Here is a 17,565-nt window from a genome sequence, read left to right as displayed (position 1 = left end):
TTAAAAATGTTAATCATTTATTAAGAAATGTATAGATGTTTAGATCTAGTAATTGAAGTTTGAAATTAGCTACAATTGGGTAACTAACTAATTATATGCTTTAATTTCAGGTCATCCAAGTAAGATTATTTTATATTTGTTTCAGAATGCTTCAATCTATGATAACTGAAAATTTCATTCAGTTCTCTTAATTTTTAAGAAGGTTATGGGCTTTTGACAGCACACGATCACAGCTTTTTTGTTATGTCCATAGAAAATCAATAGGGAACAAGATGCTAATTTCCGAGTATGAAAATGGCCATAACGTTTTTATTACTTGAGATATGAAAGTGAATTAGGTGTGAAATTAAACTTATTGTTATGCTTTATCTGATGGGATAAATTGCAGACTTGATTTTTTAAATCTCAAAATTTTGTAACATTGCTACTATATTAGATTCCTTTTGTTATAAAGGCCAACATGCCATTCGCTTTCTTTACTGCCTGCTGAACCTGCACGCTTACTTTTATAGACTGATGTACAAGGACCCCCAGATCCCATTGTACTTCCCCTTTTCCCAACTTGACGACATTTAGATAGTAATCTGCCTTCCTGTTTTTTATACCAAAGTGGATAACCTCACATTTATCCACATTAAATTTAATCTGCCATCCATCTGCCCACTCCCCCAACCTGTCCAAGTCACCCTGCATTCTCATAGCATCCTCCTCACAGCCTTGTGGTACCCCACTAATGACTGCCTGCCATTCTGAAAGGGACCCGTTAATCCCTACTCTTTGTTTCCTGTCTGCCAACCACTTCTCTATCCATGTCAGCACTCTACACCCAATACCATGTGCCCGATATACCATATATCCCACTGTTTCTTTGGCAGCATTCCTCATTGTTTGCAACTCCTCCAATGTTGGTGTCCAACCGAACTACATTTACAGACAGGTCATTTACATTTAGCTTAGGGCAAAGGGACTGAAGGGGTATGGGGGGAAAAGTCGGAACTGGGTACTGATTTTGGATGATCAGCCATAATCATATAGGCTCGAAGGACCGAGTGCCTATGAATAAGGATGGATTACCCTTGGGTAATGTTAGCGAATATCAGTATGATCATGGCCTGCTATTGAATTACCATGTTGTGTCGTACAACATACTGCACTTTCTGATCTGAAAATGTCAGGATTTTCCTTTGAATCCAGCGGCTAATGCCAATTTGGTATAGCAATTGGTGACAATAAAAAGGACCAAATGAGGGCGAGACCCTCCACTTAATGACAGTGACAGAAGTACAATGCCTCTTTAATGAAATAATCCAAGGCACAAGCGCATTTTTCATAGCAAAAGGATTTGAGTATAGGAGCAGGGAGGTTCTACTGCAGTTGTACAGGGTCTTGGTGAGACCACACCTGGAGTATTGCGTACAGTTTTGGTCTCCTAATCTGAGGAAAGACATTCTTGCCATAGAGGGAGTGCAGAGAAGGTTCACCAGACTGATTCCTGGGATGGCAGGACTTTCATATGAAGAAAGACTGGATAAACTCGGCTTGTACTCGCTAGAATTTAGAAGATTGAGGGGGGATTTTATAGAAACTTACAAAATTCTTACGGGGTTGGACAGGCTTGATGCAGGAAGATTATTCCCGATGTTGGGAAAGTCCAGAACAAGGGGTCACAGTTTAAGGATTAAGGGGAAATCTTTTAGGACCGAGATGAGGAAAACATTTTTCACACAGAGAGTGGTGAATCTCTGGAATTCTCTGCCACAAAAGGTAGTTGAGGCCAGTTCATTGGCTATATTTAAGAGGGAGTTAGATGTGGCCCTTGTGGCTAAAGGGATCAGGGGGTATGGAGAGAAGGCAGGGACAGGATACTGAGTTGGATGATCAGCCATGATCATATTGAATGGCGGTGCATGCTCGAAGGGCCGAATGGCCTACTCCTGCACCTATTTTCTATGTTTTAAAAGTTAGTTCTGCAGCTTCAGCAGCAACTAGCTCCGATTGAAATGGCATGCAACAATATCCAACAGTACCCACACATCCATGGTAGATTGGATCTTTTTATTAATATTTCATGAAATAACACATGAGTTTTACCTTGTGCCGCTCTGAATTGAACTCTAGGGGCCTGATTTGAGGAATAATGTCATCCAGCGGTTGCTCCAGCAATACTTTCTGGTTGTCTGTTAACTGAAGTGATGGTTGAAAGGAAGAGATGACCCGCCATTCCTTATCAGCCTGCAGAGATGAGCAAAAGAATCATTATATATTTGGTATACTCTTCAGGCACTGTTCTTAATGGGCATAGGGCCGTGTTTAGTTTAGTTTAGGTACAATACAGATACGGACAGAGGCCCTACGTGGGAGGAGTTTTTTGTAGATGTGACCAAAAAGGTTGATGGGGGCACAGCTGTAGATGTTGTATCTATGGACCAGCAAAGCATTCGACAAGGTTCCACATGATAGGCTGCTCTGGAAGGTTAGATTGCATGGGATCCAAGGAGAGATAGCTGAATGAATAGAAAATTGGTTTTTAGTTTTAGAGACACAGAGTGGAAACAACCTCTTCGGCCCACAGAGTCGGCACTGACCAGCGATCCCTGCACACACTAGATCGCGTGGTCAAAAAAGCCATTTGGCTCATTGGCCATCAGTCAGAGTATTGAGTATAGAAGTTGGGAGGTCATGTTGCAGTTATACAAGACATTGGTTAAAAAGTACATGAAAGACCTACATGAAAGGCCGCAGTCAGCAACAAGGTACACTCGGTCACTATGGGGCGCCCTCCCCTCACCTGCTGGCCCTTCCAACATGGAGTATATCGGCGATCCCGGAGAAGAAGTTTGGGGGTGAAAGTTGCCGAGTGGACATTGTGTAGAACTAGTGTATGGGTGATTGTTGGTCGGCATGGACTCTATGGGCCAAAATGCCTGTTTCCATGCTATAGGCTTAAACTAAGTCGCCAGCTAGGTATAGGGGGATTTGTAAACCGGTGGGGAAACAGCAATGGCCATTGTTCAAATAAATGCTTCGCAATTACCTCAGAATCAGTGAAGAAATTATAGAGGAGGACATCGTCAAATTCCAAACCTTTGGCTTCATATATGGTCAGGACAAGGGCAAGACTAAGCTCTTCTGGGATTGTGTCCTTGGCTGTTTCGTTCACAACCAAAATAACCTGCAAGATATTAATTTAAAAAAATTAAAACAAGAACAGCAAGTCTTAGTGTAAATATGATCTAACTTATGGTTACAGACTCTGTACTGATCATTTTTCACACCTCACTTATTAGGTAGATAGCCCTCATTCTCTGAAGACTCTGTGCTTCAAAGCATACAGGTAGAATCTACAAAAAATTGCTGGAGAAACTCAGACTGAAGAAAGGTTTCGGCCCGAAACGTCGCCTATTTCCTTCGCTCCATAGATGCCGCTGCACCCGCTGAGTTTCTCCAGCAATTTTGTGTACCTTCGATCTTCCAGCATCTGCAGTTCCTTCTTGAACAGGTAGAATCTACATTTGGACTGGGAATACTGCAAGTGCTTTCTTTCTTTCTCTCTCTCATGACTTGCATCCACTGCAAATTTAATTGGTATTGGTACATTATTGACATGTACACCAAGACACAGTGAAAACCATTATTTGCAATCAAGCCATACGCAAGTACAACAGGTAGTGCAAACAAAAATGTACCGTATGTATGAGTGCAGAATATAGTGTTTACAGTGTTATAGTTGAAGGTCTGCAATGAGGTAGGTCGGAACAACACATTTATCCCATGGATGGGTTGTTCAGTAGTCTTGATGACAGTGGGGGAGAAGCTGCTCCTTAATCTGGCGACAGGTGCTTTCATATCTTCTGCCCGATGGGGGGGAGAGGGAATGACCGGGATGGAAAAGGCCTTTGATTCTGTTTTCAAGAAGGAACTGCAGATGCTGGAAGATCGAAGGTACGCAAAATTGCTGGAGAAACTCAGCGGGTGCAGCAGCATCTATGGCTATGATTCTGTTTATTGTTTTCCTGAGGCAGCATGCAGTGCAGATCATGGAGTCGATGGTAGGAGGCTGGTCTGACAGACTGGGCTACATCCACAATTGTTTGCAACGTCTCGCAGCTTGGGCGGAGCTGTTGCCAAACCAAGCGGTTACTCGTCCCAATAGGCTGCTTTCTCTGGTGCATCTTTAGCAGTCGATAAGAGACATCGGAGGAGGTAGAAGTGTTGGTGTGCTTTGTCTGCTGTTGCTTCGAGCTGGTTGGTCCAGGACTAGTTGCCGTTGATATTTATGCCAAGGAACTTGAAGCTCCTGCCCATCTCCACTACAGCACCATTGATATTGACTGGGGCATGCACTCCACTTGGCTTTTGGAATTGAATAACTAGCTCCTTTATCTTGCTGTCAATGAGGGAGGGGTCTTGCACCATGTTACTATGTTCTCCAACACATTCCTTCCCACCATCTCCTAGGGATGCTGACTCCTTGGTCCAGGTGTCTGGAGATGAGTTTGGATGGAACATAGAAAAATAGAAAATAGGTGCAGGAGTAGGCCATTCGGCCCTTCGTGCCTGCACCGCCACTCAATATGATCATGGCTGATCATCCAACTCCTATGATCATCCAGTATCCTGTACCTGCCTTCTCTCCATACCCCCTGATCCCTTTAGCCACAAGGGCCACATCTAACTCCCTCTTAAATATAGCCAATGTACTGGCCTCAACTACCTTCTGTGGCAGAGAATTCCACAGATTCACCACTCTCTGTGTGAAAAATGTTTTTCTCATCTCGGTCCGAAAAGACTTCCCCCTTGTCATTAAACTGTGACCCCTTGTCCTGGACTTCCGCAACATTGGGAACAATCTTCCTGCATCTAGCCTGTCCAACCCCTTAAGAATTTTGTGCGTTTCTATAAGATCCCCCCTCAATCTCCTAGATTCTAGCGAGTACAAGCCGAGTCCATCCAGTCTATCCTCATATGAAAGTCCTGACATCCCAGGAATCAGTCTGGTGAACCTTCTCTGTACTGGTACACCTTCTCTATGGCACGAATGTCTTTCCTCAGATTAAAGAGACCAAAACTGTACGCAATACTCCAGGTGTGGTCTCACCAAGACCCTGTACAACTGTAGTAGAACCTCCCTGCTCCTATAACATGGATTATTGTTAGTGCAATAATCCATTGTCTAAACGCCGTACATCACGCGCGGACTTCGCTCGAACTTCACATCACTCACTCGACCTCCGCGCGGCCCCCGCTTCCGGTTTGGTCGCGCTCGCCGCATGCAGGCGCATGCTGGTGGGACCGGCCCTGTACGGGGATCACATGACCTCCGCGCGGCCCCCGCTTCCGGTTTGGTCACGCTTGCCGCATGCAGGTCTCATGCTGGTGGGACAGGCCCTGAAGGCAGCAACTCTACCGCTGCACCACTGGGCAGCCAGTCCGCTTTTCAATTTTTTTTCTTTTCCATTCTGTGCCATGAATATAGAAGGCACAAACGTGCAGTACCATTTGTGGTGACAATTATATTCTTCAATTTGCCAATATGTATTTTCCCAAATATAAAACCGGTCATTACATCCATAAATCAGCAAACCATATGACTTTTCAATTTCCTCACAGAACACTGGGAATGAAACGAATCCATGCTGGCATTAGATTTAAGTACATACCTGATGAGCACCAAATTCTATTGGCTGGGATTTCCGCTTATTTCCTCGAAGCAATATAGCCAAATCACTGACACTGCAGGACTCCAGGAGTGATGGCTTTGGCCCACCAAAGAGGCTCGTGTCTCTTGGCAAGCGATCGAAGGATTCAGGAAAATACTGTTGGAGCAGATCCACCACACCCGAAGCCAAATTCAAAATTCCTAAATGTGCCCAAGGAACATGAATCAATGTAAAGTACACAGAAATCTACACACGTTTAGAACATAGAAAGCACAGCACAGGAACAGACCCCTTTGGCACACAGTATTTCTGTGCCGAACATGATGCTCATCTCATCGGTCTGCACATGAGCCTTATTCCTGCATAACCCTGCGATTAGCTCAAAGTTTCTTAAATGCCACGGTCACATCAGCCTCCACCCCCACATCACATTCCAGGCACCCACATCCTCTTGTATAAATAAAAACTTACCCTGCACATCTCCTTTAAAATGTGCCACTCTCGCCTTAAAGCTATGCACTCTAGTCTTTGATAGTTCCACCCTGGGGGAACATATCTGACTATCTATCAAAATAAAATCATAATTTTACAGCCCTATCAACCTCCAGTGTTCCAGAGAAAACAATCAAGTTTGCCCAACCTTTCCTGGTAGATAATACCCCCTAATTCAGGCAGCATTGTAGTAAATCCAGAATCTCACTGTACCTTGTTACACGTGATAATAAAGAAACCATTGGTGCATATGAAAGACACCACATTCTTCCCCTAATGGGGCAACCGGAACTGCACGCAATTCTCCAAATCTGGTGAAACCGAAATCTTAGAGCAGCATCGTGACTTTGTGACTCTTATATTCAACGCCCTGTCCAATGAAGGCAAGCATTGGACGGGGCATTATAGAAACATAGAAAATAGGTGCAGGAGTAGGCCATTCGGCCCTTCGAGCCTGTAACGCCATTCAATATGATCATGGCTGATCATCCAACTCAGTATCCTGTACCTGCCTTCTCTCCATACCCCCTGATCCCTTTAGCCACAAGGGCCACATCCAACTCACTCTTAAATATAGCCAATGAACTGGCCTCAACTACCCTCTGTGGCAGAGAATTCCACAGATTCACCACTCTCTGTGTGAAAAATGTTTTTCTCATCTCGGTCCTAAAGGATTTCCCTCTTATCCTTAAACTGTGACCCCTTGTTCTGGACTTCCCCAACATCGGAAACAATCTTCCTGCATCTAGCCCGTCCAACCCCTTAAGAATTTTGTAAGTTTCTATAAGATCCTCCCTCAATTTTCCAAATTATCTACTTGGGTTGAAACTTTCAGGGAGCTATAGATCTCGACCCCCGAGATCGCTCGGCACATCAATGCTGTTAAGGGTCTTGTCATCACCTGTATGCCTTCCCTTTACTTTCAACCTTCCAAAGTGCAACACTTCACACATAGTCCGATTAAATAGACAATAGGTGCAGGAGTAGGCCATTCGGCCCTTCGAGGCAGCACCGCCATTCAATGTAATCATGGCTGATCATCCCCAATCAGTACCCCGTTCCTGCCTTCTCCCCATCTCCCCTGACTCCACTATCTTAAAGAGCTCTATCTGTAATGACAGATTTTTATATCGTTTCAAGGATTTAGTCCTTTGGTCACTAATTGAAGACAGGGGATCAGGAGATAATCGTCACGCACCCACTAGCTCTCCACGAGACATTCAATGCCGGCTAAAGATAAATCTCAAACACAGTCTCTTGATTAATAGTGAGGATCTTAAATGGTCTGTGAACTCTGCTGTAGTTGTAAAAAAGGCGCATCAGAGACTTTACTTCCTCAGAACACTGAGGAAGGCCCATCTGTCTGCTAAACTGCTGGAGTCTTTCTACTGCTGTTCGGTAGAAAACATACTGACTTACTGCATAACTGCCTGGTTTGGGAACTGTTCAGCAGCTGACAGAGCAGCTCTCCAGAGGGTGATAAAAACTGCCCAGGGTATCATTGGACTCCCCCTGCCCCCTCTGGAGGACATTTACCACTCCAGATGCCGCAGCAGGACCTGTAATATCGTGAAAGACATTACACATCCTTGTCACCACCTTTTCACACTGCTGCCCTCAGGAAAAAGGTACAGGTCGCTAAAGTCACGCACTGCCAGACTCAAGAACAGCTTTTACCCATCAGCAATCTTGAAACGGAACTCTGTCTCTGGAGCGGGTTATGGGGAAGGAGGGGGGGGTGGGAGACAGTGTTAATTTATGTAAATGTGAATCCATGGGTGGGTTTGGGGAGGGAGGGAGTGTAAAAAGTATGAGTATGTGAATGTTTGAAGTTCTTTTAAATGGAGAGACACAGTAATCTCGTTGTATGTGACACATGCAATGACAATAAAGCATTCTGATTCTGATTCTGATTCTCTCTAGTTTTTTTATTGTAGTAGTAAAAACAGTGAGATATTCATCCAAACTTCTTCTTGTATCAGTACATTTTAATTCAATCGTGGTCAAACTCATGCATGGTGGAAAGCTGTGACCTCTCCCCCATGCTTCTTCAAATTAAACTAACTACCAGGGCATCTGCATGAGAATCCCAGCAGCAAACACACCTCAGACTACGTATAAGTCCCACCCACATAATTACAGGCAGATAAAATTTAAAGGTGACTGGTTATAGTTATAAAATACTGAGTTGAGCTGAATGGCTACTACACTATCTAACTCTCTCTTGAAAGCATCCAGAGAACCGGCCTCCACCGTCTTCTGAGGCAGAGAATTCCACACACTCACAACTCTGAGTGTGAAAACGTTTTTCCTCGTCTCCGTTCTAAATGGTTTACCCCTTTTTCTTAAACTGTGGTCCCTAGCTCTGGACTCCCCCAACATCGGGAACATGTTTCCTGCTTCTAGCGTGTCCAAACCCTGAATAATCTTATATGTTTCAATAAGATCTCCTCTCATCCTTCTAAACTCCAGAGTGTACAAGCCCAGCCGCTCGATTCTGTCAACATATGACAGTCCCGCCATCCCGGGAATTAACCTGGTGAACCTACGCTGCACTCCCTCAATAGCAAGAATGTCCTTCTTCAAATTTGGAGACCAAAACTGCACACAATACTCCAGGTGTGGTCTCAATAGGGCCCTATACAACTGCAGAAGGACCTCTTTGTTCCTATACTCAACTCCTCTTGTTATGAAGGCCAACATGCCATTTGCTTTCTTCACTGCCTGCTGTAGCTGCATGCTTACTATCAGTGACTGATGAACAAGGACCCCCAGATCCCGTTGCATCTCCCCTTTTCCCAACTTGACAACATTTAGATAATAATCTGCCTTCCTGTTTTTGCCACCAAAGTGGATAACCTTACATTTATCCACATTAAACTGTATCTGCCATGCATTTGCCCACTCACCCAACCTGTCCAAGTCACCCTGCATTCTCATAGCATCCTCTTCACTGTTCACACTGCCACCCAGCATTGTGTCATCTGCAAATTTGCTAATGTTACTTTAAATCCCTTCATCTCGATCATTAATGTGTATAGTAAATAGCTGCCGTCCCAGCACCAAGCCTTGCGGTATCCCACTAGTCACTGCCTGCCATTCTGAAAGGGACCCGTTAATCCCTACTCTTTGTTTCCTGTCTGCCAGCCAATTTTCTACCCATGTCAGCACTCTATCCCCAATACCATGTGCTATACTTTTGCCCATTAATGTCCAATGTGGGACCTTATCAAATGTTTTCTGAAAGCCCAGGTACACTACATCCACTGGCCCTCCCTTGTCCATTTTCCTAGTTACATCCTCAAAAAATTCCAGAAGATTAGTCAAGCATGATTTCCCCTTCGTAAATCCATGCTGACTCAGACTGATCCTGTTACTGCTATCCAAATGCGCCGTTATTTCATCTTTTATAATTGACTCCTGCATCTTCCCCACCACCGATGTCAAGCTAACGGGTCTATAATTCCGTTTTCTCTCTCCCGCCTTTCTTAAAAAGTGGGATAACATTAGCTGCCCTCCAATCCACAGGAACTGATCCTGAATCTATAGAACATTGGAAAATTATCACCAATGCATCCACAATTTCCAGAGCCACTTCCTTAAGTGCCCTGGGATGCAGACCATCAGGCCCTGGGGATTTATCAGCCTTCAGTCCCATCAGTCTACCCAACACCATTTCCTGCCTAATGTGGATTTCCTTCAGTTCCTCTGTCACCCCAGATCCTCTGGCCACTACTATATCAGGAAGATTGTTTGTGTCCTCCTTAGTGAAGACAGATCCAAAGTACCTGTTCAACTCATCTGCCACTTCCTTGTTCCCCATAATAAATTCACCTTTTTCAGTCTTCAAGGGTCCAACTTTGGTCTTAACTAATTTTTTCCTCTTCACGTACTTGAAGAAGCTTTAAATTCTTTTATATTCATTTAAATTCCTTTATATTCTTGGCTAGCTTACCTTCGTACCTCATCTTTTCTCCCCGTATTGTCTTTTTTAGTTATCTTCTGTTGTTCTTTAAACATCACCCAGTCCTCTTGCTTCCCGCTCATCTTTGCGATGTTATATTTATTCTCTTTTATTTTTATACTGTCTCTGACTTCCCTTGTCAGCCACGGTCGCCCCTTACTCCCCTTGGAATCTTTCTTCCTCTTTGGAATGAACTGATCCTGCAGCTTCTGAATTATTCCCAGAAATACCTGCCATTATTGTTCCACAGTCAACCCTGCTACTGTATCATTCCAGTCAACTTTGGCTAACTCCTCCCTCATGGCTCCATAGTCCCCTTTGTTCAAATGTAATACTGACACCTCCGATTTACCCTTCTCCCTCTCCAATTGTAGATTAAAATTTATCATATCATGGTCATATTCATAGAAAATAGGTGCAGGAGTAGGCCATTCGGCCCTTCGAGTCTGCACCGCCATTCAATATGATCGACTGATCATCCAACTCAGTATCCTGTACCTGCCTTCTCTCCATACCCCCTGATCCCTTTAGCCACAAGGGCCACATCTAACTTCCTCTTAAATATAGCCAATGAACTGACCTCAACTACCTTTTGTGGCAGAGAGTTCCAGAGATTCACCACTCTGTGTGTGAAAAATGTTTTTCTCATCTCGGTCCTAAAAGATTTCCCCTTTATCCTTAAACTGTGACCCCTTGTTCTGGACTTTCCCAACATCGGGAATAATCTTCCTGCATCTAGCCTGTCCAACCCCTTAAGAGTTTTGTAAGTTTCTATAAGATCCCCCCTCAATCTCCTAAAATCTAGCGAGTACAAGCCGAGTCTCTCCAGTCTTTCCTCATATGAAAGTCCTGCCATCCCAGGAATCAGTCTGGTGAACCTTCTCTGTACTCCCTCTATGGCAAAAATGTCTTTCCTCAGATTTGGCAAAAATGTCTTTCCTCAGATTTGGAGACCAAAACTGTACGCAATACTCCAGGTGTGGTCTCACCAAGACCCTGTACAACTGCAGTAGAACCTCCCTGCTCCTATACTCAAATCACTACCTCCTAATGGCTCACTAACCTTATCAAATCCGGTTCATTACACAACACTAAATCCAGACTTGCCTTCTTCCTGGTCGGCTCCAGTACAAGCTGCTCTTAGAATCCATCACGGAGGCACTCCACAAATTCCCTTTTTTGAGGTCCAGTACCAACCTGATTTTCCCAGTTTACCTGCATGTTGAAATCTCCCATAATAACTGTAGCATTACCTTTACGACATTACCTTACCTCTTGGTTCAACTTGCACCCTATATCCAGGCGACTGTTTGGGGGCCTGTAGATAACTCCCATAAGGGTCTTTCTCCCCTTACAGTTCCTTAGTTCTATCCATACTGACTCCACATCTCCTGTTTCAATGTCACCCCTCACAAGGGACTGAATTTCATTCCTCACTAACAGAGCTACCCCACCCCCACTGCCCACCTTTTTGATAGTACGTATACCCTTGAATATTCAGTTCCCAGCCCTGGTCTTTTTGCAGCCATGTCTCTGTAAAGGGCCTGTCCCACTCGGGCGTTATTTGCTCGTCATTTACGCGACATCATTTACGTGATGCGTGCATTATGTGCGCATGGCGAGAGACGTGGTGGCAGTAGCGCACAATGCCCCAGGATTTTGGGATCCTCAAAATCCTCGCCCGCCTCAATGACGCGCAAATGACCCTCCAGTGTTCTGGTACCCCGTCCGTATTTTATGACAACTCATAAAGTTCAGCCAGGGCTCTTGCAATTTCTTCTCCAGGTTCCCACAGTATACTCGGATATATTCGATCCCGACACAATATAATCAGAGGAGCAAATACTCTTGGTCCCAGCATAGTAGAGTCTAAAACTTGAGAGTACAAATTTAAGGTGAGAGGGGAAAGATTTAAAATGAACTAGGGGGGCAATGTTTCCACACAAAAGATCATGGCTGTTTGGAATGATGTCAAAGGGAGTATAGAAATGGGTAGGTACAAAATGCTGGAGTAACTCAGTGGGCCAGGCAGCATCTCTGAAGAGAAGGAATGGGGGACGTTTCGGGTCGAGACCATTCTTCAGACTGAAGTCAGGGGAGTAGGCGGGACAGAGATAGAATGTAGTCGATGACAGGAAGACTGGTGGGAGAACTGAGAAAGGGGGAGGGAAAACAAAGGCTATTTGAAGTTAGAGAAGTCAATGTTCATACCGCTGGGATGTAAGCTACCCAAGCAAATTATGAGGTTCAAGTTCAAGTGAGTTTATTGTCATGTGCTGATAAGACAATGAAATTCTTGCTTTGCTTCAGCACACAGAACATAGTAGGCATTTACTACAAAACAGATCAGTGTGTCCATATACCATCATATAAATATTATTGGAGGTGCTGTCCTCCATAGTAGTATCTCCGAGTGTAGGAGTGGTACAATTTCAAAGTTTAAAAGACAGACAGGTGCATATAGAGTAAAATATTAGAGAAATATGGGACAAATGTGGGCAAATAGGACTAGCTTAGGTAGGCAATTTGCTTGGCATGGAAAAGTTTGGCCGATGTGCCTATTTCTCAATGACAATCTTGGCTGTTTGGACACACCAATGCATCCACATTACAACAAGGAGAGATTAACACCATGGCAAGTGGTTTTGGAAGGTGTTCGAAAGATGACTTCAGTTCAAGAAGCACAATATAAAATTATTTTTGCTAAAAAGAACGAAGATTTAAAGCATGCATTGTTCATAATGTATCAAAAATTACTTGGATTACCTGAATGTGATCTGTAGTTCTGGTGTAGTTGATATATTCTGCTCGGCACTCTAACAATATGTTGCTTCTTTTCACCTTGGCTGGAATCACGGGCATAGTAAAACAGTGAGCGAAGGTCACTAAAGCGGAATGCTACACCCTTCATTATGCTCTGAGCTGTATCACCAGTAAGGAACATGGCATTTGGATCATTGATGCACTTCATGAGAGTGGCAAGCTCAGCTTGTGTAAAATCCTGGATTTCATCCCCATACAGTTCGTGAATAGACCATGGAATTTCATCTAATTTGGACAGTCGCTGGGTGAGGCTGAACAGCAAATCCTCCTCATCAAAGTATCTCCACTGCGATTTGATCTGCTGGTACATGTGAAAGAAGGAATAGATTTCTGTTCTATCTTCATGGAAGTTTGGTGCTCTTTTCTTCCCCAGTTTGATGTACAGTTCTTCCGTGAGACAGCCTTGAGGGCTGGTTAAAGCTTCAACAGAACCTTTTAAAAAGGACTTGATCTCCTTCCATACCAAAGCTGGATTAAACTGAGGTTTGCCTTTGACCATTTTGGGCCAAATATCATGTGCAAATACTTCATAAGTGATAAAGATACGTGGATCAAATTCTTTGCTTGGTTCCTCTGCAACCAATTGTTCATCATCGAGAAAATCTCCTTCATACTCCTCTTCCTCATCCTCATCGCGCAAATCTGGTATTGTCATTTCTTCTTGAACAGACCAACCTACAATGTTCCTTTTTAAACTTCCATCCTCATTCCGGGCGAAGAATGGTTCTGGCAAGGATGCGTCAATCATTAACAATAATTGTTTGGAAGTCAAGAAAAGGGGGAAATTCTCATCTTTAACATCCTGGAGTCTATAAAACATAGGGTTAGGAGGTTTGAAGCACTTTGTCGCGTTGGTGGATTTGGTGAGCTCAATAAAGTTTTTCAAGACTTCCTGGCATAATACATGATTCTTGGTAATAAAGATTTGATGCAAGTGCTCGAGTCTGTCCGTGTCAGTTGAATTTTCCGGCCTATCTTCATGATCGTACGTCGATTCATTGTCACAAATACTAGCTGCTGGTCCATTCAGATCCAAATTGCAACTTTGATCCGGACAGTGAATACATTCTTCCCTCTTGACACAATCAGATTGGTCGGTCCCCTCAATCACTGCTGCTTCCTTTTCATCGCCAACCATAGATTTAGTTTTATGCCAAATTTGTCGCACCAACAGGGGGCATCCAACCTCTTGTACTTTCTTCCAGTAGAGCTGGAAGCTTTTCCAAAGTCTGTACAGGCAGCAAGTGGTCTTTCCCGTTCCACTTCGGCCAATGAGAATGATTGCTTCCAATGGCTTGGGGTCAAGATCAATTATTGCGTACTCCAACTCTCCCACTCTGAAGGGATATTCAACTCGAGACTCAAGATTAGTAATGATATTCAGAGCCATATTGGTGCTAAAGCTGTGGAACTTCATTATACTGTATTCTGTCTCCACTGCACTGGCAGGTGGGAAGTATTCAGGCAGCTTTTCTTTCAGTTCCTTCCAGTTGACATATTCTACAAAAATCAATGGGATCCTCTTTTGGGCATTTAAATTGGAGGTGAATACAGCCTTGCTTATCCCTTTAAGCTTCTTCCGCAGGCTGCAGGATGCTCCACGGTTGTAGGAACTGTCAATTGCAATCAAAGCTCGATCAAGTTTATTGTGGTCCAGGATAATATCCCAGATGCGAATGATCTCGCTATATATCCTTCCTGTGACTCTCTCCTGAGAATGCGAAGAAAGCTCAGATTCAAAGATCTTCTCTGGCTTTTCACTACAGCGGGGTGAAAAATCCACTGCCAGTTCCCACAGCATGCGTGCCCCCTTGTCAAGTTTAGCTTCATAAAGTTTGATTGGGCTTTTCAGGTGCTTGAGTGGTTTCTGGAGACTTTGGGTCCATTCTCCATTGCCCAGTTGCTGGATCACCGTGATAATTTTGCCTTTCATTTGCTGAGGTACATCCTTGGATCCAAGCTTCTTTAGTACCTCTGGCGTACATTCAATCTCCCATGTCATATTGTCAAAGTCCAGGTCCTGTATATTGGTCACTTCGTCAGGAATCCTGTTTAGCTGCATGCCATCGCCTGTCCCATTCAACATTTCTGCTTCAACATGATCAGTAGTTTGAAAACCATTTGTTTTGAGAACTTCAGACTTTGCCTGTAAAGGCGGAGTTGAGTTATTGAGCTGGCTGTCAGATAGAGTCATGTTTAAAGGATTTTCTTCAGTTGGAGCCTCAATTACATTGAGTTTTTGAATCAGTATTTCAATTTCATTCATAAGGATTTCGTGTCCTGCTAATTCTGCTGGCGGATTGGCATCATTAAGATTATACATTTTTGAAAGTGGAACATTTGGCATCTCCATTATCTGCTGAGTGGGCCACTTTCGATTCATTACATTTTTCACGCCCTTTGAAGTCCGTGCCTTCTGGCTCTGGTCAACTTGCTCTCTCTTCCTTCGGTTACGTAATTTCACTTTATTCCACAGGATGAACCGCTGGTCATCTTTTTTTATTTTGTACGAAAATAGTTTCCCTTCCTTGTTCTTCAACCTATCGTTGATTTCAAACTTGGTTATCAGATCCATTATTTCTTCATGATTCTTTGAAAAGGGCTTCTGGAATATGATATGCAGCACTGTGTTACCATCCTGGTCCTGGGAGCTGGTATTAAAGTACGGAAAGCTGGTTTCATCAGAGCTGTACTTTTCCAACAGATATTTCAATATGTGCAAGCCAAATTCATCTGCAAATAGAAGAGAAAATCAAAACCACTTTACAGTTAACTTGACATCTGAGAAATCCTACGTACTGATTGTAAGCTTGAATGAAACAGAGGCTTTCCCCACTAACCTTACACCATAGTATTTATTGCACGATATCTGGCCTAATGCCCCAGTCCCACTTAGAAAACCTGAGCGGAAACCTCTGGAGACTTTGCGCCCCGCCCGTGCAGTTCCCGGAGGTTTTTTGTCAGTCTCCTTAATGGTCGAAAGTGGTTTCCGCTTCTTCTATGTTCCGGCGATTATTTCCAAAAATTCAAAATCGGCCGCGACTAAAAATACGTTGCCGTTTTAAAAATCTGTATTTTTTAGTCGAAGCCGGTTGCGATGCTAGTTGAAGGTGGTTGCCGGAGGTTGCAGGTAGTGGAAGGTCTTTCCTTCCATTACCTGCAACCTCCGGCAACCACCTGCAACCTCCGGCAACCACCTGCAACCTCCGGCAACCACCTTCAACTAGCATCGCAACTGGCTTCGACTGATGGAGCACTATCTACACAACCTGCCTGCTGAGGACGAGTGTGCTGTGGCATAATAAGCCACTCAATGACCAAGCCAAGCGAGCTCAAGCTATCCAAGCAATGGCTCATTGTTCTTGCATGGGCAGACACCATACTCAACCCAGAAGGGACCCCCATCCATTCAGGTAGGCTGCAAGAAATGACTCATTTGTCAAGGTTCTGCATGTGAGGCTGCTCTGGAAGGTTAGCACATGGGATCTGACTGGTTAGAAAATTGGCTTCATGGAATGAAGCAGAGAGTGATGGTGGAAGGTTACTATTCGGATTGGAGGCCTGTGACCAGTGATGTACCTCATGGGCCCATTGCTTTGTCGTCTATGTCAACGAGTTGGACGAGAACATACAAGTTTACAGATGACACAGAAGTGGGTGCTATTGTAGATAGTTCAGATGGTAATCAAAGTTTGCAGCAGGATCTTGATTGATTGGGCCAAGGAATGGTTGACAGAATGTAATACAGAGGGCGGAACTGTATGCCTTTAACTGTTGCTGCCTTCCAGCTCCAGAGACCCGGGTTCGATCCTGACTACAGGTGCTGTCAGTACGGAGTTCGTACGTTCTCCCCTAATCCGGTTTTCTCCCACATGCCAAAGACATGCGGGTTTGCAGGTTCACAAAAATGCTGGAGAAACTCAGCGGGTGCAGCAGCATCTATGGAGCGAAGGAAATAGGTGACGCTTCGGGCCGAAACCCTTCTTCAGACTGAGTTCAGTCTGTTCAGTCTCTTCGTTCAGTCTGAAGAAGGGTTTCGGCCCGAAACGTCACCCATTTCCTTCGCTCCATAGATGCTGCTGCACCTGCTGAGTTTCTCCAGCATTTTTGTGTACCTTCGATCTTCCAGCATCTGCAGTTCCTTCTTGAACACGGGTTTGCAGGTTAATTGGTCTGTGTAAATTGTTCCCCAGTGTGAATGGAGTGAATGTAACATACAACTAGTGGAAACTGGTGAAAGAAAGTCAGCGTGGACTTGATGGGCTAAAGGACATGTTTCCATGCAGTATCATTCAATCAATCAACGGCTGGTTTGTTTTCTCTGGGGTTTCAGAAGGTGAGGGGAGATGTAGTGGGAATTTAGAAAGTTATGAGAGGCATACACAGGGTAGGCAGTCAGAACATTTTTCCCAGTTTGCAATAGCAAGTATACGGGGGTGTAGCTTTCAGGTTTAAAATTGTGCGGGGAATGCTTTTAATTTACAAGTGAGTGGCTGGTGAGTTGGACACGCTGCCAGGGGTAGTGGTGGAAGCAGTTCGGATAGCGCGGTTTAAAAGGCTTTTGGATAGATACTGTACATATTGTCGGAAATCTTGGAAATCATGTGGACGATGAGTAGGTTATTG

General features: G+C 44.1%; 1 protein-coding gene across 4 annotated transcripts in view; it reads right to left on the bottom strand.

The window, feature by feature from the left end:
- LOC129696088 (TPR and ankyrin repeat-containing protein 1-like) overlaps positions 1 to 17,565 on the bottom strand; it is a 121,959-nt gene that overhangs the window by 31,239 nt on the left and 73,155 nt on the right. For all 4 annotated transcript variants that reach the window (XM_055633505.1, XM_055633506.1, XM_055633508.1 and 1 more), the window contains 4 exons: positions 12,883 to 15,672; positions 5,661 to 5,860; positions 3,035 to 3,172; positions 2,092 to 2,232 (listed from right to left, as the gene is read on the bottom strand). In XM_055633505.1, the coding sequence (XP_055489480.1) occupies positions 2,092 to 2,232; positions 3,035 to 3,172; positions 5,661 to 5,860; positions 12,883 to 15,672 (3,269 nt within the window). The remainder of the gene's footprint in view (positions 1 to 2,091; positions 2,233 to 3,034; positions 3,173 to 5,660; positions 5,861 to 12,882; positions 15,673 to 17,565) is intronic.

Source organism: Leucoraja erinacea, chromosome 4 (genome assembly GCF_028641065.1).
Source record: "Leucoraja erinacea ecotype New England chromosome 4, Leri_hhj_1, whole genome shotgun sequence".
In the NCBI taxonomy this organism is placed as follows: Eukaryota; Metazoa; Chordata; class Chondrichthyes; order Rajiformes; family Rajidae; genus Leucoraja; species Leucoraja erinaceus.
Note: the sequence above shows the minus strand (reverse complement) of the source record. Positions and strands in the feature narration are given on the sequence as shown.